Below are 23,848 nucleotides of genomic sequence, written 5' to 3'. Positions count from 1 at the left end.
CACTTGCCCCCTCCCAGCTCCCAACAGCAGACCTGGCAGTAGTGGCAGCCGCAGGGTTGGAAGGAAACCCTGGAATGGGATCTCTGGGTGCTGCCTGCTGGGGGTGGGAGACCCAGGCCAGGCATAAGATGGTTGGTCAGCGTTCTCGAGCAGGGAGGCTCCACTCGTGGCACAGCCAAGACAGAAACCATCTTTGCAACTCACTTTTATTGTTTCTTTATAAACTTCCTCTCACATGGAGGAATATATTGTTATAGTCATTAGCTTATCTCTTTTTTTTTAAACTCTATGCTAACAGCAATGGAGCCAAGAGGAGGAAAAACATAAGCTACAATAGAAAGGCACTTAGAACCTGTTAAAATACTGATATCCTGGAATGTGCAACAACAAACCCACAACAACAACACATACACCAGCCCTTTCGAGCCTGGTCTATCACCAAGTCACATGCTGAGCTAACGTCACCTTCCAGTGCCCTGTTCCTCTGCTCCCTGGGCTTGAGTCTCAGAGCCCTGGCCCCCAGCTGGGGACTTAAGGCCTGGGTCCTGGGTGGGGCCTGAAGAAAGGAGACCAGCTCCCTCCTGTTCTGCTCACAGCCCCTTCAAGGGGCGGAGGCAGCACTGCCAGGCCCTGTTAGGGCACCCCCTCTAGGACAGAAGGGCAGTCGGGAGAGGGTAGAGTCCGCAGGGCTGCTGAGCACCCCCTGCTGGCCCGCAGCCTCCAGTTCTATAGCAGGGGAAACGGAGTGCTTGGTCATGTGGCTGAGGGGCCAGGAGTCCTGGCTGCTGGGCCAGCGCCTCCCAGGCGGCACCAGGCCACCTCCAGAGAGGGAACAGTGAGTGCTCAGGGTGAGGGGAAGCATCTGCCGGGGCCCCGAGGCCTGGTGGGATCGGGCCATGGGCTGTGGGGCACATGGAGCACCAGCATCCTTAGCTTATTCTGGCCCGTGCCATGGGGGAGGTGGTGGGCAGGGGTGGGGACACCTCTAAGACCGAGGCTCTGGGAAATAGCGGACGGACACAACCATGTTTTAAATCCAGGCTCCTTCCTCTAGCTTCCCCTTCCCAGGTGGAGGGCTCGGGTGCTCCTATGGCCATCCTTGTTTGCTTCTCCACCCCCCAGCCCAGGGCTTTCAGTCCATGGCCTCTGGAAAGCTCCCATGCCCAGCACTGGCCCGGAGCCCTACCTCCCCTATGTGCTTGGCTGTGACTTGACACCCCCAGAATGGGAGCTGTGTCCCAGCCTGGGGTTGTCCCTGGCCAGCCTCCTACCTCCTGACACCCTGCAAACCTCCATAGTCCCTTGTGCAGAGTGGCACTACCCCAAGCCAAGCCCTGCCCCACCTGTTCCCTGAGCCAAGCAAGGGCCCGGCATCCTGGCATCTCCCCTCCTTGCTCAGGGCTCCCTAAAAGTAGAGGGAGAAGGCCCAGCAGTGAAGGGGCAGGCGAGTGGTCAGCAGTCCCCGCACTGTGGAGAGCGTCCAGTCTGGGGAAGGGGCCGAGCCTCCAGTAGTGCTGGCTGTTTTTGGACGGGCTAGTAGTAGTGAGGGGCAGCTGGCAGAGCGGGCCTCCCTCTTTGAGTTTGGAGGCGCCTTGTCATAGGGATAAGGTGGCTTCTTCCTGTGGCTTTGCCTGCGTCTGTCTTGCTCTCCCTCTGGAGGGTGGGCCAGAGGGAAAGGGGTCCAAGAAGCCCCCAGAACAGGGGCCCAGAGAGGCTAGGCAGGATGGGGACATGGCTGGCAGGTGGGCAAGGCAGGGAGGGAGGATGACCTACCCAGGCTGGTGAATGGATGAGGGAGGCATGGCGGGGGGGCGCGGCTGGGAGACTGAGGGCTAAGTGGAGGACAGGGCAGGGGAAGGGCCGGAGGCGAGCGAGGCCTTAGCACCCAGGAGCACGGCTCACCCTGGCTGGCAGCACCAGCCCCTGTTCCGGAGCCTGGGACACCACCAATGACCTTCTAGCACCATCCTTGCTGCCCAGCTTGTCTGGGGCTGGGTCTGCCTGGGGGACCCAGCCAACCAGGCCCCGGGGGCAGGAGGACATTATTGCTATTTCGCAGAAAAGTTTCCGTTCGTCAGGGGCAGGGTTGGGAGCTGCTAGCCAGGCTGCAGGTAGCCATCCAGCAGGCAGATTCAGTTCACCACGGCTGGCTTGAGCAGCACAGAGCCCGGCGGAATGACCACCCAACCAGGGGCGAGTGCCTCCGGGCTGCTGGCTGCCGAGTTGACGCCTGTGGACAGGTCCAGCACAGTGCCTGGCAGCAGGGGGAGTCCGTCAGGGCTTGGCCGGGAGCGGCTGCTCTCAGTCCTCTCCAGGGGCGTCTTGCGGCCCTCCATGCCCAGAGACCTGGCTGGGACTGCCCCATGCCCCTTCTCCCCCTCGGCCTTGCCGCCAGCGGAGCCAGCGAGGAGGGAGACCACAGGCAGGCCCAGTCCACCAGCCCCAAACGGTGAGGGCAGCAGCGGGCTCTTAGCCAGATTGAGGGGCAAGACAGGGCCCGGCAGCCCAGGGCCCATGCCACCCGGCCCCCCACCACCCCCGCCATTGCCACAGGCTAGGGCACTGAGGTCAAGAGGGCCGGGGGCCAGAGGCAGGGGCAGACCGGGCAGGCTGGGGCCTCCGAAGAGGGCAGCAGGGTTGGGGATGATGATCTGGGCTCCGCTGACGTAGGGGCTGCCGTCGGGGGTGGGCAGTGGTGGTTTGGGGGGCGGGCGCAGCTGCAGGAGCTCTTGCTGCTCAGGAGACACGAAGTGGCCGTGGGCCTTGATGTGCTTGCGCAGCGAGCTGGGGTCGGTGTAGCGCTTGTGGCAGCCGGGCATCTTGCAGTAGTACGGCTTGTCCACATAGTGGGTGCGCGTGTGCTTGAAGCGGTCGCTGGAGTTGGAGTAGCGCTTGTTGCAGCCCTCGTAGGGGCAGACGTAGGGCTTCTCACCTGCGGGGCGGGGCAGGGCGGGCATGAGGGGCCTCTGCGCACACGGGGCGGCCCCAGGCCCCTCACCCTAGACGCTGTCCCCCTGAGAGCACTGACTGTCCGATGGGAGGGGTGGTGTCCCCAGCAAGAGATCTGATCTCTGGCAAGAGATCTGATCCCGGGTGCAGACAGCAGGGCATGGCCGCGGAGAAGCTGGCCTGATCACACCCCCCCCCCGCTCTGCTGTGGCCTATGTGCGTGCCTTTGGCCTCAGTCCTGTGCTCTGAATTGGGGAGGACAGTGACCACTTCGACAGGCAGGACCGCAGATCTGCTTAGATGCTGCTGATGACCCTACTGGGGGGGGGCGCCCACAGTGAGCACTGCAGAATGCCCTGTACGCTGGATGTGGTCCTGGCGCAGCAGAATGCTTCCAGATTGACCCCATGTCTGGTAGCTGCTCCAGGCGGGGCGCCCTTGACGTGCGGCGGGCCCACAGCGAGATGTGCTGTGTGAGCAGAAGGGCGCGCGCCAGACTGCGCTTCCAGACTTCGTACAGAATTAACTCGTGTCTCACTGCTGGCTTTTTAATACATCTGATTCAAGGAATTTCGTTACAATTCATCTCACCTATTCCTTTGTCCTTTCTTCAATGCAGCAATTAGGACTTCTTTAATTTTTGGGCATTTAGGAAGTTTAAAATTAGGTGTGTGGCTCTGTCGCCAGCGCTGACCCCACCGGGGGCTGGAGTGAGCACCGCCTAGCGGGTGGCACCCAGTGGATGGTCACACTGACAAGGGTGCCGGGGCCACACAGGAGATGGATCCAAGGATCAAGCCCTCAGAGAGGCTTCCCTCCTCTGCCCCCCCATTAACCCCCCGCCCCGGCTGCTCACCTGTGTGCGAGCGGTTGTGGATCTTCAGATTCTCCAGGCGGGAGAAGCTTTTGCTGCAGGTCGGGCAGCGGTGCGGCTTCTCGTTGGTGTGTGTGCGGATGTGGATGAGCATCTTGTACCTGCTCCAGGGAGGCCACAGGGGAGCTCGACGCCGCTCGCGGGACACCCAAGCCCCCCTCCCACTCCTGCCCAGCACCCCCTCGCTCCCCCTCACCTGGCATTGAAGCCTCGGCCGTGGCGGGCACAGCCCTCCCAGTGGCAGCAGTACCCTGCGTCCTTCTCGGGCTTGACGTGGTAGTCGTTGACGTGATCCACCAGGTCTTGGAGGAGCTCGAAGAGCTGGTTACACTGCAGGGCAGGGGAGGGTTCTGAGTCTGCGTGGGGCCGCCCACCCCAGCCCCGGCCCCCATCTTCCTGGCCCCCCACTCACCTTGGCCCAGCGACACACCAGCTGTTTGGGCAGGGGGAGCTCTGGTGAGAGGCACTTGTCCTTGGGGGCGGTAAGGAAGGAGGAAGCAGGCAGGTGCAGGGCCCCCCCGGAGCCCAGAGGCAGGAAGAACTGGAAGGAACTGGGGACGCCATCCAGATAACGCAGTGGCTGGAAGTCCTGGGGAGCAGGGGGAAGGGAGAGTGGGCTAGTGCCCCCCGCTGGGCCAGCAGGCCCACGCCCACCCGCTCTGTCTCCTTCTGTGGCAGGTTGAGTTGTCCCAGTTCCAACCCCCTGTACCTGTGGCTATGAGCCTAGTTGGAAATAGGGTGTCTGTAGATGCAATCAAGTTAAGAAGTCACACTGAGGGCGGTGGGGTGACTCAGTCGGCTAAGCATCTGACTCTTGATTTCAGCTCAGGTCATGATCTCAGGTTTGTGAGATCAAATCCAGCTTGGGCTCTGCACTGGGCATAGAGCCTGCTTATTAAGATTCCCTCGGGCACCTGGGTGGCTCAGTGGGTTAAGCCGCTGCCTTCGGCTCTGGTCATGATCTCAGGGTCCTGGGATCGAGTCCCGCATCGGGCTCTCTGCTCAGCAGAGAGCCTGCTTCCCTCTCTCTCTCTCTGCCTGCCTCTCCATCTACTTGTGATTTCTCTCTGTCAAATAAATAAATAAAATCTTTAAAAAAAAAAAAAAAAGATTCCCTCTCTCCCTCTCCCTCTGTCCCCCACCCCCATTCTCTCTCCCTCTCTCCCTACCCCCACCCCTGCTCACTCTCTTTCTCTCTCTCCCTCTCAAAAAGAAAAAAAAAAAAAAAAAAAGATCATACTGGATTGGGGAGAACTAAATCCAGTGATGGTTGTCTTCATAAGAGAAAGGGAGATTTGAACTCAGAAATACACAACAGAGGAAGAAGGCAAAGTGGCACCAGAGGCAGAGATAGGAATGACACAGCTACAAGGCAGGGGACACCGGGAGCCACCAGAAGCTGTAAAGAAGCAAGTAAAAATTCTTGCCCAGAGCCTTCGGAGGGAGCACAGCCCTGTCAATACCTTGATTTCAGACTTTAGCTTCCAGAACTGTGACAGAATAATACATTTCTGTTGTTCTAAGTCACCCAGTTTGTAGTCCTTTCCAGGAGACCAGTACACCTCTTTTCCAGAACCCTCATGCCCTCCTTACCGGGGCAGCAGGCACTGCAGGCAGGTCCCCGTTGCCCTGGCGCTCAGGGGACAGTGAGCTGCTGCCATTGGGAGAGTCCAGCCCAGACGGCGGTGATAAGCTGAGGTCCACCAGAGGGGCCGCCGAAAAACGTCCCTCTACCTTCTCAGGGAACTTGGGGTTCAGCAGGAAGCCTAAGGGAGAAGCACTCTTCAGGGGTACTAGATCGGGAGTCTCCGAATCCCCCACCGTGACCCTGGAAGCAGATACCAGCCATACCGCCAGACCACCCTGGGACCCCAAGCATCTGAGCAGCAGCCTGCACAGCTGAGAGTGTGGCCTTCGCCACCAGGAGAGCTCAGCCACTGGGTAAGCCCGTGAGTGGGAAGTACCCACTGAACGGGAGCTTGAAGCCAGGCTCCTGGCCTGCTATCACCCTGCCAGCTGGGGACCTTTCTGACTTCTCCCGGCCCCTTCCTGCCTCCCTGCGCCCTTCTGTAAGAGGGGTTTGGGCCAGGTTGCTTCCAGAGCCTTCTAGCTCAGATGTGGTGGGTCTGGCTGTCAGGTCTTGGGCTTCTCGGGCTTCTTGGGCAGGCAGAGTGGAAGTCCTGAGCCCCAAGCACCCCTGAGAAGCACTTCTCTGGGCTCAGTCCCCAATCTGCAGGGACCTGACTGACCAGCCACACTGCCTCAAAGCCCAGGAGTTGGGTCACAGGGCCTTGGTATCCCCTGCTCCCCCTTACCAGCTCCTCCATGTCCTCCCCGAGGCCTAGTTTGAATCCTGGCTCTGCTGTGCCAGCTTCATGAACTGGGTAGGTCAGTTGCCTCCCCCCGGGGACAGTGTCACCTCCAGAGACAAACTGCTGGGAGGATAAATGGACAGAGCTCTAGCTCTAAGCTGAAAGCTACAAGGGGCTTGCTTACATCCTGGGGGACACACCTTGGACGTTCTTCCCATTGCCATGGCTTCATCGGGGCTGGAGACCCCCCTGCCCTGCCAGGGGTTCTGTACCTGAGGGTGGGGAGCCCGGAGAGCCCGGGGTGGGGCTGTCATCCACCAAGCCGAGCTCCCTGTGCAGAGCTCGGTGCCGGACCACACTCAGCGTCCTCTCTCGCTTTTCTCTCGCCGCCCGGAGCTTGCTGATGCTCAGCTTCAGGTCGAGCGGCTCGTCCAAGGAGTGCATGGTGATGGGGTGCTGGGTCGGAGGTGGCTGCAGGCAGCGGGGCGCCCCCAAGCTGGGATTCAGGAAGGAACCTGGGGGAGGACAGGAGTACTGTGACACCATGACCTCAGCCTTCTTGGGCTGCACCCACAGAGGCCACCAGGGGAGGGAGGCGTGGCTGTGCAGCTGCGTAAGCACTGTCTCCCTGGGAAGGGGGACCCTGAGGGGCTCTGGCCCCGGGACACAGGAGCACCAACCACCTGCTGAGAGCTTTGACATCCACTGCCCTCAAGACTTTTAGAGGCAAAGCTCAGAGAGTCCATTTTGCCATGAAACTGAGTTTTAGAGATATTGCCTCAGGTCACAGAGCTAAGAAGCGGCAAAGCAACCCGCTTCAAGGCCAGATCTTCTGGGAACTGTCAGCCAAGTCCCAAAGGTCATTTCTGACCAAATGGCAAGTTGTGCTCGGGATCATGTGCCTGATTTGAGCCTGAGGACCCAGAACCAAACCAGAAGAGCAACAAGCGTCTTCCAAGGTCACTGTTAGTGGCTCTCCACTACTGATTGCCAAGTGCTCACCGTGAGAGGCCTCCCAGGCAGCTGTGGTCACCTGCAAGGGAAGGAGACTGAGAGCTTGTTTCAGGTGAGCTGTGCAGAGCCTGGCCCAAGGGATGGGGGTGCAGATAGGGGGCCCTGCCTCCCAGGTAAGTTCGGGAAGAAAGGTATCCATAGGCACGGGGAGCCCGAGGGCTCTGGGTCGCCACCAGGGGGCAGTTGGGGACTGTGGCCCAGCCAGGCCAGCCCCGGACAGGGTTGGAGGGAAATAGACCAGCTCGGTCGGGGGGGTTAATAAGATACATCCATCCATCCATCATTTTTTTTGCGGGGGCGGGGGGGGATGATATTCTTTTATTATACATTCTCACACTGGTATTTTCACGGTTTCTTAGAAATTATCAATGGTGTGATTTTCTTCACATTCAAATGACCCAAGAACAAGGTCAACTCTATTCCAACCTCCAACTTTTTCCAGGGGCTACCTTTCCATATGTGGTCGAAGTGTGTCCTTGCGTTTGCTAATTGAGGTGATTACACCTTGAAAATCGATCCATTGAACAAGGCAACACTATGAGATACTCCACATCATCCACCAAATCCACGTTTTCATAATTTAATACATAACACCCCCATAACCACCACATGGCACATGACCATACGTTTCAGCTGTGCGTGTGTGTGTTTGTGTGTGTGCATGTGTGCACACGCACCTCTCTCTCTCTCTGGGAACCAGAGTTGCCCACGTGTGTGCTTCATGGAGCCCAAAGGGGGAGGACAGCCCTCACGTCCCCACTCATCTTTCCTCCAGGCCATGCACCTCAGCAACTTTGGACAATCTTCTCTGGTCCCAAGTCCTGGCCCATCCATCTCCCTTGACAAGCTCTCCTTCTGCCAAGACCCTCCAGGCACACAAGGAACAAGGCAGTCCCCTACCTCAATTAGGACCCTCTGCTTTGAGGACATCCCAAGACCCTACCAGCACATGGCTAAATATCGGAGCCCAAGGAGAGGCAGCCACTCTTGGTTGTGGGACTCAGTCTGTGACCTGACTTGTCCCAGTTAAACTGCATCAGGTGGGACCGGTCAGATCTGTTTGGATCTGCGGCCAGGCCGAGAATGGGCCAGAGGCTCCCAGTGAGGCAAGTGGGGCTGGGATCAGGCTGCCACCCTGTCCTTTAGGCGCTCCAGACCCAAGGCGGGCAGGTGGGTGGGTGACAGTGATGGATGGACCCCCCCCCCTTCCACTCTCTGGCTGGGCAGGGAGCTGCCCTCTGCCTGACCCCCCTCCCCCAGTTATGTCTGTCTGTCTGCCTGTCCCTCCACCTGTTTATTTTTAGACACAGGCCCAGTCCAACCTCCCTGAAGCTCCTCTGTGCTGGGAGCCTGGGAGGGGAGGAAGGAAGTAAATATTTATGCTGATTAAGAATTCAGGAGCCAGGAAGGGCTGGTGGCCTGGTCCCTCAGCTGGCCTAGGGCCACAGGCCTCCCCACAGCCTACAGCCTCCACCCACAACTGGACCTTCCAGAGAAGGGGACCATGTGTGCTGGATGGTCTGGTAACTGGGAATTCAAACTGATGCTTTGGCAACCCTGCCCAGGTAACATCCTTTGGCATCTGCCTTACTGCCCTCCGTCCCAGGCCAGAAGAGGTCCAGGGAGGAGCCCTAGACCCTGGGTCATCTTGTTCTTAAGACCTGCAGGAGACATGCCTCAGCATACAACTAGGGAGCTCCCCCCCCCCCCCCCGGGGCCAAGAGGAACCTGTTTGCCAGGAGGGGTAGGCACAGTACCCAGGTGGGAGTGGGGACTCCAGCACCCCCGCTTAATCAGCAGGCCCAGTCCCCAGAGAACCCCTCCCAAACACATACATACACACTTCCTGTCACTGGGTTCTGCCCAAGGAAGCAGGGATTCATTCCCACAAAGAATCCAGAACCCAGTCCAGAGACCCACTCCTTTGGGAAAGTAGGAAGAATCCAGCCCAAAAGCCTGCTGCTCTCAGCATCTCCCAACCCCAGCCTGGCCCCACCCTGAACTGTCCTCCAGAAGGGGGCCCTACACCAACGGGAAGACCCCCTATGACCTCTCTCCTGTCCTGACCTTGGCCAACCTCAAGGTGTCACCTTCCACTCCCCACCCCCAAGCTTGCAGAAGCCATTTCTGAACCGGGGCTCTGCTCTTTGTTCCGCGGCTGGGTGAAGGGGGCACGGCGACAGCCAGGGTGGCACTCTCCCGGGCCTCCGAGGCTCACAAGAGAAGGCGACAGGCCTGTCACCGGATTCGACGCTCCCGACACGCAGGCGGGCAGGAGGGAGGACACTCGGGCGTCGCGTTTCCCAGAGCAGGCGAGGGCCGCCCAGAAGGGTGCCGCGCGTGGCTCCTAGAGGGCAGGCGAGCTTCGGAAGCGGCGGCGGAGCCCGCGGCCGGGCGCGACCCCTCGCCGCAGGCGGGCGGGCGGGGAGGCGGCGCCGAGGTGGTCGCGCTGCCGGGCGCCGCGCCGCTACTCCAGCTGCGAAAGGAACTAATTAGAGCCCAGGGAGCGGGAGGAAGCGGGGCGGCGCGGGGACCACCGGGGCGGCAGGGCGGGCGCGGGACCCCGGCCGGCCTCCCCGCGGGGCGGGGGGTCACCCCGAGGGTGGGCCGCGCTGGCCCCCCGGGGCCCGGCCCCCGCCCGCCGCGCCCGCCCCGCCGGCCGGGCCTAGACAATGGCGGCTATTGTGCGCCCGCCCCGCGGCGCGCCGACGGCCCCCAGCTGCAGCGCCCGGCGAGCGCCCCCGCCCGGCCTACCTGGCGGCCGAGCCCACCCGCGGCGGGCGGGGCGAGCGCGGGGCGAGCGCGAGGGGCGGGGGAAACCGAGGCCCGGACCGCTACAGACCGCGCCAGGGCGCTATGTAGTGGGGCGAGACGCACACCCCACGCGGCGGGGGGCGGTGAGCAGGCGTCCAACACTACCCTGTGCCAAGCACCGGCTGTCCAAGAATTCTCTTGAGTCCTCTAAAACCCCTACTGGGAGGAGATGCCGTCGTTGCCCCTGTCGTACACATGGGGAAACTGAGGCTCGAAGTCACCAAGCTCGGGGGGAGTGGGCTGGACTCCGTTCTGGATAAAGCCTCTCCTTCCCTGCCTGGAGGGAGTCAGCCGGCTGGCCACGGGATTGGAGGGCAGCCTGTGTAGGTGGAGGGGGCAGCTAGGCATAACCACCCTGAGAAATACTCGGGCTTCTTGCCAGAAGCAGAGGACAAGACTCTCTGTAAGATGGGAGCTCTCCCTGCCCACGCCACAGCAGCATGGGGCCATATAAGGGACACCCCCCCTTACTGTCCCTGTGGTCCTGATACTGCCCCTTGGTCAGCCATGACCCGTCTGGCCTAGGACTTGGGAACAGGGGTCTAAGATGCACCTTGCAAAAGCCCAGTGGCTTTCTTGATATGGCATGGAAAGGGGAAGTAAGTTCCCAGCCTCCCCTGTGCTCTATGGGTGCTGGGGTGTTTGGCGCCTGGGAAGACTGCTACCGACATGCAGTTCTTTGAAGATGGGGAAGCTGAGGGCTGGAGTGGGGAGCAAGCCCACTGGAAGGCTTGGGTGAAGGTTACATGACAACAGGACCAACAGCCAGTCTGACGGACAGTCAGACAAAGAGCCAGCACCTGTTAAGGCAGGTTCTGGCCACCCCCATTTTACAGATGTAAAAACTGAGGCCCAGGGAGATTAAGACAAGATCACACAGCTTGTCTGTGGCAGAACTGGATTCCAAGCCCAGGTGAGTCCAGAAGCCATGTTCACTATCAGCCTTTCCTTTGCCCATGGATGTTGGGAGGGCAGGCAAAAGGGGTCCAGCTTGGCACCTCCTCCCTGCCCAGGGGTTTGTGGGAGCTATGTACAGAACCTAGGAGGGGCAGCAGGCAGTGGGTGGGCATTGGAGGGGCCAACTGGGGGCGGGGGGGCGCCCACAGGGAAGCTTGGAGAGTTGAGGGCAGATCCGCTGCCAAAGCAAACGGCCCCACATTCCTGGGAACTGCTCCTGCTCCCTCCCTGCTCTGGCCAAGAGCTCCACCCTCCTGGCGGCAGGGGCTGGGGGCAGGGGTAGAGGCAGACCTCATCCTCTCAGCGCCCCGCTTCCTGAGCAGGCAGCAGAGCATGGGCCCAAATCCCAGTCAGACCACCGGGATCTCCCCCTTGGTCTGCTGCTTCCTGCCCATATGACCATGTGACTTTCGGCAGGTCACCTCCCTGTCTTATTGTCCCGGCCTCTAAAAGGGGATGATGGTAACCGTAATAACTTCTCATTGGGTTTTGGGTGGTGATGCACACATCCAGTGATTTCTTAATGTTTCCCATTATTATGTAATATTCAGCAACTAAAATAATGCTGGGCCCCTAGTAGGTACTCGATCAAACTTATTGAATTAACTGTCACCATCACTGACATGCCCAGCCTTTGGCTAGTCTAGAACTATGAGGACCGCTGGGTGGGGGACGGACCCTCCCCATGGTATCCACAGACAACACTGTCTCAGCCTCACCTGAGCGCACCTGGCCTTCACCATAAGGTGCAACTAAACAAGCTCATGCCCCGCAAAGGGCCTCCGGCACCAGCTGTCCTGGGCAGTGGCCACAGCAGACCCTAGCCACCTTCTGGAGCCCAATTGCTCAAAGAAAAGGAGGGAGGTCCCAGAGGCCCTGAGGAGCCCTGGAGGGAGCAGACCTCCTCCCAGGACCCAGGGGAGGGGCTTATCCTGAGGCCTTGCCAGCCTGGCAGGTCCCAGGAGAGGGGCCGGGGCTGGCCGCACTTTCTGTAAGACCGAAGGGTTTGCCTTCCTGGGAACCTCTCCTTCGGCAGGCCGGCCCCTCTCCCATCCCAAGATGGGGCCTCCCCAGATTCCCCGGGGGGTGGGGGTGGGGGAGCAAGTGCCCCAGGTGGACCAGCGAGGGTTGAGCTCTCTGCCCTTAGTCATGGGGGACTCAGGAAAGCCCTCAGCTGGGCAGCACCTGAATAGGGGTGTGTGCCAGGAACTTCTCCCGCGGGCACGTTTAGATGGCACTATCCGGAGTCAGGTGAGCTGGTGCTGGTCCTTTGTGCTCTCGCCCCTGGCTCTGGGGCCTCAGATGGGTCCCTGTTGCCCCCTATGAGCCTTGGTCAGAAACACAGGTACCACAGAAAGGGGCCAGCTCACGGGGCAAGGTGGGGGTTGGGGACATCCCGCAGGAGGAGCTTGGCCCCGTGCCGGGCACGCAGGAGATGTGGCCCCGAGGGTTCTTGTTCCTGGCACTGGACTGGGGGTGCCCCATGCAATAACTCAGCCTGCCAAGGTCACCCAGATACTTGAGCAGTGCCTGAAACTGGAAGGCTCACAGCTGGCTCCCCAGGCCTACCCCCACGCCAACCGCTCCCCCAGTCCTGGCTTCCCCAATGCTGCCAGGCTGGGGGCGGTAGCAACTCAACACATGGACCCCACCCACATATGCATGAGCACACTCACACAGATGTGCATGCCTGTCCAGCTGCAGCGGCCAGCCTGGCACAGAGGCCTCCCTTAGGCCCCCATCTCAGCGGCCTCCACCCCCTATTGCCTGCCTGCCTGCAGCCACCTTTGTACAACTATGTCTGGTATTTTCCTGTCTGCCCAGCTTGCTGGGGGCGGGGGGGTGGGGAGGTGGTGCGTGGGGCTTTGAGCACTGCCTGCACCTGGGCCTCTGCCAGAGGCAGGCCCGCCAAGCACCCCCCACGCCTGCCCTCAGAGTGGGAAGGGAAGAGCTGGCCCCAGGCCGCCCAAATCCCCAGGAGGAGCTGGCATGGGGGTGGGGGGAGCCCGATAGGGCCACGCACTCACTGAGGCCTCGGCAGGAGGAGTCCAGGCCCCCTAGGCAGCACTGCCACTCAGGATGGACAGGCAGAGCTGGGCACTCTGCCAGAATTCCCTGGGGCCAGCAAAGGCCATGGCCAGTGTCCCACAGGACATGGGCGGGCACCCACCGCACCCCAACATAGAGGCAGTCCATATGTGTCACACCTGTGCTCAAACACCAAACAGAGGACACGCATGTGACCAGTAGCCGGTCTGGGACTCAGGAGTTACGAGGACAAGCCGCAGGGATGAGGCCCAGGCCCCAAAGGGAAGGCAACACTGCAGTTTCCCAACCAAGTCAGGCTGTAAGACAACCCGATAAGCACCTCCTGAGTCCTGGGGGCTTGCCCACGGCTCACCCCTCCCACTACCCCGGGACAAGCACCAGGCCCACGGAATGGCACCTGCCAACTGAGAGCGGTGGCTGGCAAGGCGGGCTCTGGACTTTGGCCCTCCCTTCCCTCCGCCTCATTTACCCCACCGCTCAGTTATGCATTCCAACACCAGGCCCTCCAACCCACTCAGTCCTGGGGGCCTCCAGATGAATGAGGATGAAAGGCCCCTGGACCTCGGTGGGGGAGCTTGAGCAGCGGGGTGGGGGAGGGCTGCTCCCAAGCAGTGGGGACATAGGGTGAAGTGTTGGGACATCGGGTCCTAACTTGTTCTGCAGCCCAGACAGGCCAGTCTGCCTCCCGCTCCGCATCACCATTCATCCTCCCGGTCCCCCACAAATTAGGTGCTAGTCTCCATTTTCCAGAGGGGGGAGAGTGAAGCTTAGAGAGGTTCAATTACCTGCCAAGGTCACAGAGCTTTCGAGTAGCACATCTGGGGTTTATTGCCAGGTTCCAAAGCCCACACTCTTTCTGGGCCCAGTGCTGTAGAGGCTGGGGGTGTGGCCCCAGCTGACCTTCAGCAAAACTGTTTGTCACTTAGAAGAGAAGGAGGCCCAAGAGCGGGTCTGGGCCAGGACCTGGAGGGCACCGGGAGCCATGGAGTGCTCTACACAGAAAGTACCCTCCTCTTTTCCAGGCCAGAGGCTCCTGCCCTCAAGCTCTCCCCAGCAGCACCTCCTTTCTCAGGATTCCCTTTCTTTCTCCCACAAGCCCGATGCTCACCTCTTCAATGCCAGGCCCCCTAGACACCCTTCCACATTCCCATATTCTCCCCCAGTTGCCACTTGCCTCCTTCCCCTTCCTGCACCAAGTCTTCCCTGATTTACTCTCTCTGGCCTCAGACTCTTGGCAGCAGGTGCCTGACAGCTGAGCAGAGGACCTGCTCCTGTCCCTGCGTTGCTGAGGGAAGCATTCCCAGCCCTCCGGCGGCCTGTGCTGCCTGCCACGGTGATCCAGGGTCCAAGTCCTCACTCCTGCTGTAATGCCACCAGCTCATGAACACACCTTGGATGCCTGACTCTGCACACGGGGTATTACATGCACTGCCCCGACCTCTGGCCCCAGCACTTAACCCCTGCTGCTGGCATTCAGCGCCTCATTCCAAGAAGGGAGTCCTAGAGCCAGGGAAGCCCTCCTGGAGGGGACCACTGCACTGTTTCCCACAGCCCCCATGCTGAGCTGACCCCCTCCACCATAGGGAACTGGGCAGCGATGCCAAGTCCTGTGGGCTCAATGCCAGAAAACTGGCCTGCCCCAGTCTGATGTGGGCAAAGCTCTGGGCCTCAGTTTCCCCATCCAGGAAAGGAAGGGGCTGGCCTCAAGTCCCCTGGAGCTTGAGCTCCCTAACCACTCCCTAAGCAGCACCATCACACCTGCCCTCCGCTCTTCCTGGCACTCAGCAATGTCCATTGAAGGAATGAATCCAACTGTGGGGCCCACCAGCCGTGGGAGGTGGGGAAGGATGGAAGGGCTGAGCCCCAAGAATAAGTGGCTTGCCCAAGGTCAAGGTGAGAGCCGGGGCCTGGGCCTTGGCACAGAGGCCTCCTCCTCCCTGTCCAGGGCAAAGGACCTGTGAGCAGACCTGGATGAGGATGGGGTGGCCAGCATCTCCCTGACTCACTTGGGATGACTGGTAGGGCCCAGTTCCCCCAGCTTCTCTCCTGCCACTCCCACCCAGGGCTGGCGTGGGGCCCACCCCCAGAGCAGCCAGTAACCAGCCCTGGCAGGGGCCCTGCCATGACTTCTGGACTCCACCCCCACACCCCTACCCTCCCCACCCCTGCCGACAGCCCCTCTTTCCTGCCTCCCCTACCTGTCCCCAGCTTGTCCCATTTGGCAGCAAAGCAAGTCTAGAAGCTGGGGGCAGTCTTCAAACCCAAAAGGAAACACCCACTGGGTAGTGCCCTGTCAGGCCCGGCCTGCTGCAGGCCCTTGGGGGCCCAGGGTCCACAGCACCCAGTAGGGTGAGCCCTAGGTGTCCTGAGGTGGTGGTGTGGGCCTGGCCTGAAAGAGGGTGGGGCTGGCGGGCAGCCAGCCAGCAGTACTGGGTGGGGGAGAGCTTTAGAACAGGCAGGACAATGGAGGGCCCCATAGCCCAGGGGGGAGGAGACATGGCAGCTCAGGGGCAGTCAGCCTGAAAGTGTGGGGATGGGGGTTGGGGGGCTCTGGATGTAGGAGGGAGTGGCCCAGGGGAGAAATGGCTCAGGCACGCTGGGACTTGCCAGCCAGACCCAGATGGACGATGGGGAGAAGGGAGGGCGACAGGCTTCCTCTGGACGCAGCTGCCCCCACATCAAGCCCTCATGCCCACACAGGGGATGGGGGGATAGAGCAGGGGACAGTAGAGCCGAGGGGATTCCCACGCTGAACTGGCATTTCAGGGGCCAGGGCCAGACAGCCTTGGGCTCCGGTCCCCCTCTGTCCCTCCCTAACCCCAAGTGATCCCAGGCCAAGCCCTCAAATCTCTGAGTGTCAGTCCCCCCCCCCCAGCAGCCTCCACCCCCAGCCTTCAGACTCCCAGGGTCCCAGTGGGGCACTAGCCTGTGAGTGCATTTGTGCAAAGGAGACAAGACCCTCTGTCAGCTGGGCAGGATTGTTTTCCCAGGACTGAGTCAGGCAGCTTGGCGGTCTCCTGGGGCCTCCGGAGCCTCCCACCAGTCCTTGGCCATCACTGGAGGAGGGGGCCAGGGGCTGGGTCAGTCCCCTCCCCGGGCAGCCATCTGCCAAGGCAGGAGGATGTATGCGCACACATGTCACACGCAGCATCGCGGGGCCGTCCCTGTACTACCTGGCTTCACAGGCATTGAAGACAAAGGGCCAGAGGAAGGCCCAGCCTCTCCCCAGACCCCCAGTCATGGCACTGGAAGATTCTTAGGCCCTCTGCCCATCCCCCATCAGGGGCATCTGGAGCAGATGGAAAGTCCCCCCAACGCACACCCCAATGCTGGAATCACGTCACATCCCCATGCCCCCAGGCTCCTCCCAGCCTGACCACCAGTTAACCAGAACACTCCATCCCATCTGGGAGGGGGAGGAGGAGAAGGCCAGAGCTCCGGCCCTTCAAGATGCCCAGAGCCGAGGCCCCTTCCCTGCCCAGCCTGAAGGAGCTTGGAAGAGAAGCATCCTAGGGTGCTAGGATGGCAGGTCCAGCTCCGGGGCTCCCTGGGGGCCAGCTGGGTAGAGGCCCCCTCAGAGCTCCCCTGGGAGGGTCCCATACCACTAGTGCTGGAATGGGAAGAAGGGCCAGGGGCCCCTGCAGACCTGGGCCAGGCCTCACCTTCCCCACAGAGCAGTCTGGAGTTAAGGCCAGGGAAAGGGTGAGGTTTGGGGGCTGAGTGTGCACAGGTGCTGGGGCGCTTGGGTTCCCTTCCAGACCAGGATCCCTTCTCATCCCGGGCTGGGAAACTGACCACCAGGTACCACCCCCCCACCAGCCAGAGCAGATCCAGGAACTTGGGCCCAGAAGCCCACTGGCCCTATTCCAGCCAAAGCTTTAGTTTCCTTATTTGTCAGTGATCAATAGATTTTCCTCACCGGGCTGATGTGGCAATTCTAGGTGACAGATGTCAAGCCCTGCCAAGTTCCCGGGGCTGCTGGAAGGTGGGGATTTTCTCTGGGAGTTGCTCTCCCCATGGCACTCCTTCCCCAGACACCCTGCCTCCCTAGGGACCTCAGCAGGCACTGTCCTGAGCTGGAGAACAGCAGAGGTTTGCAGAGCTGGGCTGGAGCCCCAGAGAGAATGGGGGTCTCTCTACTCCAGGCCATGCCCCTACACAGGACCCCCCAGCAGCCCATCCTTTCCTGTCCCAGCAGTGAAGCCTCAACCCTGGCGGGTCAGCAGAGCACCAGAAGTGCTACTGGAGGTGGGAAATACTGAGTCCCCGGCCCCAGCAGCACCTGACTCAGAATTCACCAGGCTGGCACAGAGGCGGGGTTGGGGGATGTGTCCCAAGGGGCTTTGCAAAAGCTGTGCTCCCCCACACCCCGCTTTGGTGGCAGGCTGGGAAAAGGCCGGGCATCCCATCTCAGAGAGGGGATGCCCCATACCTATTGGGGCCATAGCAAGGGAACCAACTCAGGCAAGGGAGAGCTGCCTCTTTCTGGCTGGCCCTGAGCTGCCCCCTCACCAACCATTGACATTCCCCACCTCCAGGTGAAGGGGGGATCGCTGGGCACCTTCCACCAGTCACCCTCTGGCCTCTGTCATCTGTGTGAGATATAAAATCATATTAAGAACCCTGACTAGAGGGGCACCTGGGTGGCTCAGTGGGTTAAGCCTCTGCCTTCGGCTCAGGTCATGATCCCAGGGTCCTGGGATGGAGCCCCCGAGGGCTCTCTGCTCAGCAGGGAGCCCGCTTCCCCTTCCCTCTCTCTCTGCCTGCCTCTCTGCCTACTTGCGATCTCTGACAAATAAATAAATAAAATCTTAAAAAAGAACCCTGAGTAGAGGGAAGCACCCCCTGCAGCCTCAGAAAAGCTTCTTCCCCCAATTCCGCCCAGCTCAGGGCCTCTCAGCTGCAGGCTGAATGCCCTGCTTGCATGAGGGGCCTCCACGGCCTCCCCTCCAACCCGGCCCCATATGCAACCTGGGGAGACATCCGGGGCCAGAGGGGAGAGCCAGGAGCAGCCATCTCCCCCACCAAACTCCAGGGTGCCTCCCAGCACCAGAGCCCCACCCCAAATGCCTCCCAACCAGCTCCTCGGCAGGCCCCAGCCCCAACATCTGGTCCCCCAGCCGCAGCTGTCGCCACCCTCCCTCATCCTGGGATTGCCCCAAACTCTGCCCAGCGCCCATCCCCACCCCACCCCCCTCGCCCAAGTGGGAAATTCGGATTCCAGGCCAGTCGGGTAGATGAAAACGCACATGGGAAAATGTCGTCAGGAAAACACATTCTTCCTTCTATACCACAGTTCAGACCCCAGGAGGATTAGGTGGCAGAAGACACTCCCACCGCCTGGGGCCAAGGCCAGGCTGGGGAAGGAGGGGAGAGGGGAGTGTGGGAGGTGGGGCCAAGAGGGGTCCAGGGCCTCTGACAGGCCCCAAGGAGGGTCTCTGGCAGAGCTCTGTCCTCCTGCAGGCGGGTTCGCCCTCCACGGGCACTCCCAGTGAGGGGAGCCCAGGCAGAAGACATGGCTGTGGCTACCCCATCTGCAGCTGGCTTTTGAGAAACAACAAAAGCTTTGGGGGGACGCGGTTCCCATGATTGTTTGAAATGAGGTTTCTGGATGTCTGCGGCATCCAGTTGTTCGTACTGGCCCCACCCACGGATAATTGAGAGTTGGCTTTTGTTGGCCTGATCCCACTTCTCAGTACCCCCCCACCCAACAAATTTTCTGAGGGACTCTATCTCGGGAAGTTCACCTTGTCTGACTTCTTGGTTTTACGGATGAGGAAACTGAGACCCAGAAAGGGGGTGAGAGGGAGCTGCCCCACGGGCCCCCGGGAGTTGGTGGCCTGGCCCAAACTCCAATCCAGGAGATCAGATTCCCAGGCCAGGGGCTTTTCTCACTCACCCTCAATGCTGTGGCCTGGCTCAACCGAATCCCCCAAAGCCACCGACTCTAAAAGCAGTGGTGCCTGGAAGTGGGGTGACTCACCGTCTGGCTTCCTGGGGCACCCCCTCCCCATCAGTGAGGGAGGGACTGGCAGGTGTCCCTGTGTAGAGAGCCAGGAGCAGGGAGAGGCCCCCCAGGGGACCTGGGCCAGGGTCACTCAGGGGCCAAAGAGCCCCAGCTGGAGGGATTTAACACCAAAGGTCAAAGGTCACAGACAGGGAAGGGTGGGCAGGCTCTGGGGGTCAGAGGGTCAGCGCTAATGGCAGCTCCGGAAAGGAGGGGGAGGGTAAGGAGCTAAGGAAAACAGGGACGCTTCCAAGGGGTCCTCAACCCCCATAAACTGTGCCCCAAACCCCTGGCACTGCCTCCTGGCTGGCTGGCTGTGGACAGGGCCAAGTAGAGCTGGGGGTGGGTTGTAAAATGGGCTGGGCTGCAGCTTGGAAAGGGGTGTCCTGGGAAGGGCTCCCCAGGTGCAGCCCTTCCCCCAGAGTGGGCGAGGGCCAGCTGGGAGGCCCAGCCCAGGCCCAGAGGGGAGAAGGAGGAGCAGAGGGGGAAGGCTCCGAGGTCACGGGGAGGGATGTGTGGGGAGGGATGTGTGGGACGGGCTAGAACAGCTGTGGCACTGTGGCACCAGGAGCGGGGCTTGCAGGGGACTGGGTGGGTGGGCAGACGGAAGGGGTCAGTTTCCCCTTCCCTGAGCTTGGGAGCTGCGGAAGGCCCTGGGGGACCGGAGTGTCTCCTGCTGACCCTCAGCTTCAGCTAAGCCCCGCCTTCCCTCCAGGACATAAGACCCTCAGGAAGGCCACCTCTGAAGACCACAGCTCAGGCCCTGCCCCTGGCCTAGACCAAGGGCCATGAGAGCCCAGGCCTTGGCCAGGTCTGTGGCCGGCCTGGCTGCCCCCTCAGTGTCAAGCGTTCCCTTCAGAGCCAAGATCCTGGGCTGTGATGGCTGGGGGCCCAGGGCTCCTCCCAGGATCCCTTCCCGCTTCCTAGGCTCCAGGGCAGGGCCAGGATCCCTGCAACCATCACTGCCCTGGGTGGACAGGACAGGCGGTCCTTCCTGGACAGGCGGACAAGCAGCATGCTGCCCTGCTGTGGCCTGAGTACCCGACAGGCCAGGGCAGTGTGCCAAGGCCTCCAGGTGCCAGCCTGGCTTCCAGCCCCACTCCCGGGGGGGCCTGCGGGGAAGCAGGGTGCCGGTATCTCCCTCCCTCGGGATGCACCTGCCTGCCTCGCCCCCTCCCCCACTCCCTCCAGACCCTCCTTCAGGCCCTTTGGATACCCCTGCCCTCTTCACTTTGCCAGCTTCTTCTGCTTCCACCCAGACAGCAGTGGAGGAGGAGCAAGTGCCAGACAGGACTCCGGCTCCCAGGCCCGACGCGGCAGCACCCCGTCCTGACCCCCAGAGACGCCTCCCTCCCCCAGCCGGGGAAGGGCCCAGGCTAGCCAGGCGCAGCAGTGGGGAGACTTTCCGGGACAAGGGAGGAGACACCTTTCAAACCCCGTCCTAGAAACAGCCCCGGCGCAGCCCTGGGAAGGGGCGACTGCCCCGCTGCCCCAGACAACTTTGTGCCCAGGCTCCGGGGGCCCCCCTCACCCTGCAGCGCGCCCCCACCGCGGCCGCCCAACTTCCCAGCCGAAGTTTGCTCCCGCCCTGGGCCCGGCCGTGGGTCGGCCGGGCCTCCGGACGGAGGGAGGGAAGGAAGCACGAGAGAGACGGAGAGACTGAGGGACGGGGCCGGGGAGCCGGCGAGGGAGGGAGCGCGCGAGCCAAGCGAGCGAGGGAGCGAGCGCAGGGGCCCCGGCGAGGGCTCACAATGGCCCGGGGCGCGGCGGGGACGCGGGAGGAGAAGGCGACCCTGGGGTCCCGCAGCCCCCTGCAGGCCCCCGCGCGACAGCTCGGCCCCCCCGCCGCCCTCCCAGTCCCGTCCCCACGGCGCGACGCCCCGGGGCTTCCTACCTCGGCGGCGGGGGCTGTCGGGCTCCCGGCTGCGGGCTCCCGCGGTCTGGGGGCGGCGGGGGAGCGAGCGGGGGAGGGGCCGGGGCGGGCGGGGGCCGGGGCGCGAGGCTCACGGGGCGCGGGCTCCCCTGGCACGGCCGCCCGGCGCCCGGCCGCTCCGCCACATCTGCAGCTCCGGCAGGGAAGGTGGCCGCGGCGGCCGGGCCGTGCGGGGATGTCTTAGAGAGGGAGGGAGGAGGGAGGAGGGAGGCGGCGGGAGGAGGGCCCGGCAAGCCTCGCAGGAGGGGGAGGAGGAGGGGCGCGGGGGGCGGCCTTGCTCCCTCCTTCCTCCCCCGCTGGTTCCCTCGCGCCCGCCCTCCCAGCAAACCCCTCTCGCCGCGGCGGCCCCAGGCCCGGGGCGCCAGCTGCCAGGCGGGGCGTGCGCGTCTGGGGGAGGGGGCGGCTGGGAGTCGGCGCTGGGCCGGGGGAGGGGTGGGAGCGAGGGCGGCGGGGCCGCGAGGAGAGGGTACCGGGAGGGAGGGGACGCCGGGCCGCGGCCGAGCGGCGCGCGTCCACCTCGGCCCCATCCTCGGGTACACCCCCTCCCGCCGCGGCCCCGCCCCCGGCCCGAGGGCAGCGCTGGGACACGGCCCGGAGGTGGCCTGGGGGTGGCGGGGGCGGGGGGGGGAGAGGGATGTCCCGCCCTTGGGGAAGCCGGGGGAGGGGGCGGGCGCGCCGATGACCGGAGGGAGGGCGAGCGGGCCCAGAGGAAAAGCCCGGAAAACCGGGAAGATGGAGGAGGTCGCTGCGGCCGAGGGGGCGGGGGCCCCTCGCCTCCCTCCCGCGGGGTCACCTTGGCCAGGCCCCCCGCGGCCCCGGGCTGCGGGGAGGGCGGCAGGAATGCCTCTCCGCAGGCCCTGATTTCTCCGCCCAACCCAGTTCCAGGAACGCGCGGGCAGCGCCGGGCGGGCAGAGGCCCCGGCTTCGGATTCGGGGAGGCGCAAGCCAGGGTTCGAGGCCGGGATCAGACCCTCCCTCCAGGTCCCGGGTTGGTCCCCGCCCGTGGAATTAGAACGAGGTCCGGCCGGGAGCAGTCGGGCTTCCGCTCGGCCCCAGGCTTGGTCCCAGGAACTGGGACAACCTGCGTGCGTCCCCAGCCTGAGCTCCGTCGGGGTCCTTGGTCTCACCCGGACCCTCCGCTCCCGGCGCGGCGCCCAAGGTTAGGAGGTGGAAGGAGTGGATGCCCGCGCGAGCTAAAGCCCAGCACCCGCATAAACTGTCTTTTTCTGAAGCTTATCCCGGACTCGTGTTCTTGAGTGTGTCTTGTTTTGGGCCAGTCTGGAGCCCCTGCCCAGTTATCTTCTCGCTGCTCTGCTGTCGGGTCGCAATCTTGGTTCAAAAACAGTCCTCCAGCTATTGGCCAGCCCTGCCGCCTCACGGTTGGCCTTGAGTCCAGGAGAGGAAAAGCATCTTCTTGTAGGTGAGGCATCTGACTCCCCGTGTAACTTTGTCCTCTTGTGTGCATTTGATGCCGCTGTCCCTGGCAGAGCAGAGGCCGGTGGGTCTCCTGGCACAGTTCTTGGCACATAGTAGGTGCTCAAGGCATTGCACGACGGACACAGGACAGGTGCTCATTACCTGTTAAGCCAATGTACATGTTGCATAAATGGACACAGAACTCCTGCTCTTAAATTGTTGCATGGACGCACAGTAGATGCTTATTATATTTTGGGCAAATGGATACATGGTTGGTGCTTATGATGGTGGAATGAATAGCCACATACTAGGTACTCATGACTTACATGAATACACCAGAGTAGGTGCTCATGAACTTGTTGGGCGATACACGAAAGACATGTAGGTTTGGAAAGGAGCGATTTGGAGGTGACCTCTCCTGCCCCCACCCCGCCCCGACTTCCCTCCTGCGGATAATGTGGAGTGAGACCAGGTTAAACATTAGCCGGCAGATGGGCCTGGGGCAGGCCAGCTTTGGAACCTAGCACCTTCTAGGAGGGGGCTGCTAAGGGCCAACTCTCCTGGTCCGGGCGGTGTGTGGGGCGGGGCGGGGGTTGAGGGCCGCAGAGCGCCCCCTCCCGGCTTCTGGAATCTCGACGATTCAGCCTGCAAGCGCGGCCCTGTGGCTGGAGGCAGAGCGTTGTTAAACCTCCGTAGGTCCGCCTCCAGCCCTGGGGGAATCTAGGTATACTGAAAAATGGTGTGCAAGGGGCCACTTTTATCTGTTAATAGTGCTTATGGCGTGCCTGCAGGGTGCCAGGCAGTGCGCGACAGTGGAGACCAGAGCGAACAACCCCAGCTGCCCTCGCCCTCGTGGGTCTTACAATCAGTCCAGTCGGACCTGAAATCAGTAACCAGCTAAGTCCAACAATCTCCGTGCCATGAGGGACACTGGACCATAAGAAAGCTTTACAGGGCTGCCTCGGTGGCTCAGTGGTTAAGCTTCTGCCTTCGGATCATGATCTCAGGTCCTGGGATAGAGCCCCAAATCGGGCTCTCTGCTCAGAAGGGAGCTTGCTTTTTGCCCTCTCTCTCTGCCTGCTTCTTTGCCTACTTGTGATCTCTCTGTGTCAAATGAATAAATAAAATCTTAAAAAAAAGGTCGGGGGGAGAAAGAAACCTTTACAGTTGGAGGGCGTTTCTCATTGTTTTTCTTCACACCCTTGTTTTCAAGGACCAGCAGGTTGCTCCCAGGTGAGAACTCTGTGTTGGGATTCCCACCTTGGGATGATGACTAGTATCTCCTTTCTAAGGTTGTTGTGAAGATGAAATGAGATACATTCTTTTTAAAAAAAGATTTTATTTATTTATTTGAGAGAGACAGAGAGCACAAGCAGGAGGAGCAGAGGGCAAGGCGCAGGGAGAGGGAAAAGCAGACTCGCCACTGAGCAGGGTAAGGGGGGCGGTGTGTGCTGCTGAGCAGGAAACCCTACCTGAGGGGGAGGAGGGGGCTTGATCCCAGGATCTGGAGATCCAGACCTGAG

General features: G+C 61.8%; 1 protein-coding gene across 2 annotated transcripts; it reads right to left on the bottom strand.

Moving 5' to 3' along the window:
* Window positions 1-188: 188 nt before the first annotated feature.
* On the bottom strand, window positions 189-20,992 carry GLIS2 (GLIS family zinc finger 2). Of its 2 annotated transcripts, none has more exons than XM_044233665.1 (7): window positions 20,871-20,992; window positions 6,408-6,650; window positions 5,417-5,589; window positions 4,236-4,412; window positions 4,020-4,153; window positions 3,806-3,924; window positions 189-2,932 (listed from the first exon to the last, which is right to left on the bottom strand). In XM_044233665.1, exons 2-7 carry the CDS (start codon window positions 6,577-6,579, stop codon window positions 2,133-2,135), a joined length of 1,575 nt encoding a protein of 524 aa, XP_044089600.1. In that variant the 5' UTR covers window positions 6,580-6,650; window positions 20,871-20,992; the 3' UTR covers window positions 189-2,132. The 2 variants fall into 2 exon arrangements, with proteins under 2 accessions (XP_044089600.1, XP_044089599.1); XM_044233664.1 differs by lacking the exon at window positions 20,871-20,992 and adding an exon at window positions 7,138-8,194.
* Window positions 20,993-23,848: the final 2,856 nt, after the last annotated feature.

Source organism: Neovison vison, chromosome 14 (genome assembly GCF_020171115.1).
Source record: "Neovison vison isolate M4711 chromosome 14, ASM_NN_V1, whole genome shotgun sequence".
In the NCBI taxonomy this organism is placed as follows: Eukaryota; Metazoa; Chordata; class Mammalia; order Carnivora; family Mustelidae; genus Neogale; species Neogale vison.
This window is presented reverse-complemented; position numbering and strand designations above follow the sequence as displayed.

Bases quoted from the DNA above. Each gene is read 5' to 3' on its own strand.
- GLIS2 (XM_044233664.1), bottom strand. From the start codon at position 7,426: ATGGATGGATGTATCTTATTAACCCCCCCGACCGAGCTGGTCTATTTC. The intron at 5,590-6,407 runs GTACAGAACCCC...CTTCTCCCTTAG, and splicing joins TCCGGGCTCCCCACCCTCAG to GCTTCCTGCTGAACCCCAAG. The intron at 4,413-5,416 runs GTAAGGAGGGCA...CCTGCTCCCCAG, and splicing joins CTGCAGTGCCTGCTGCCCCG to GACTTCCAGCCACTGCGTTA.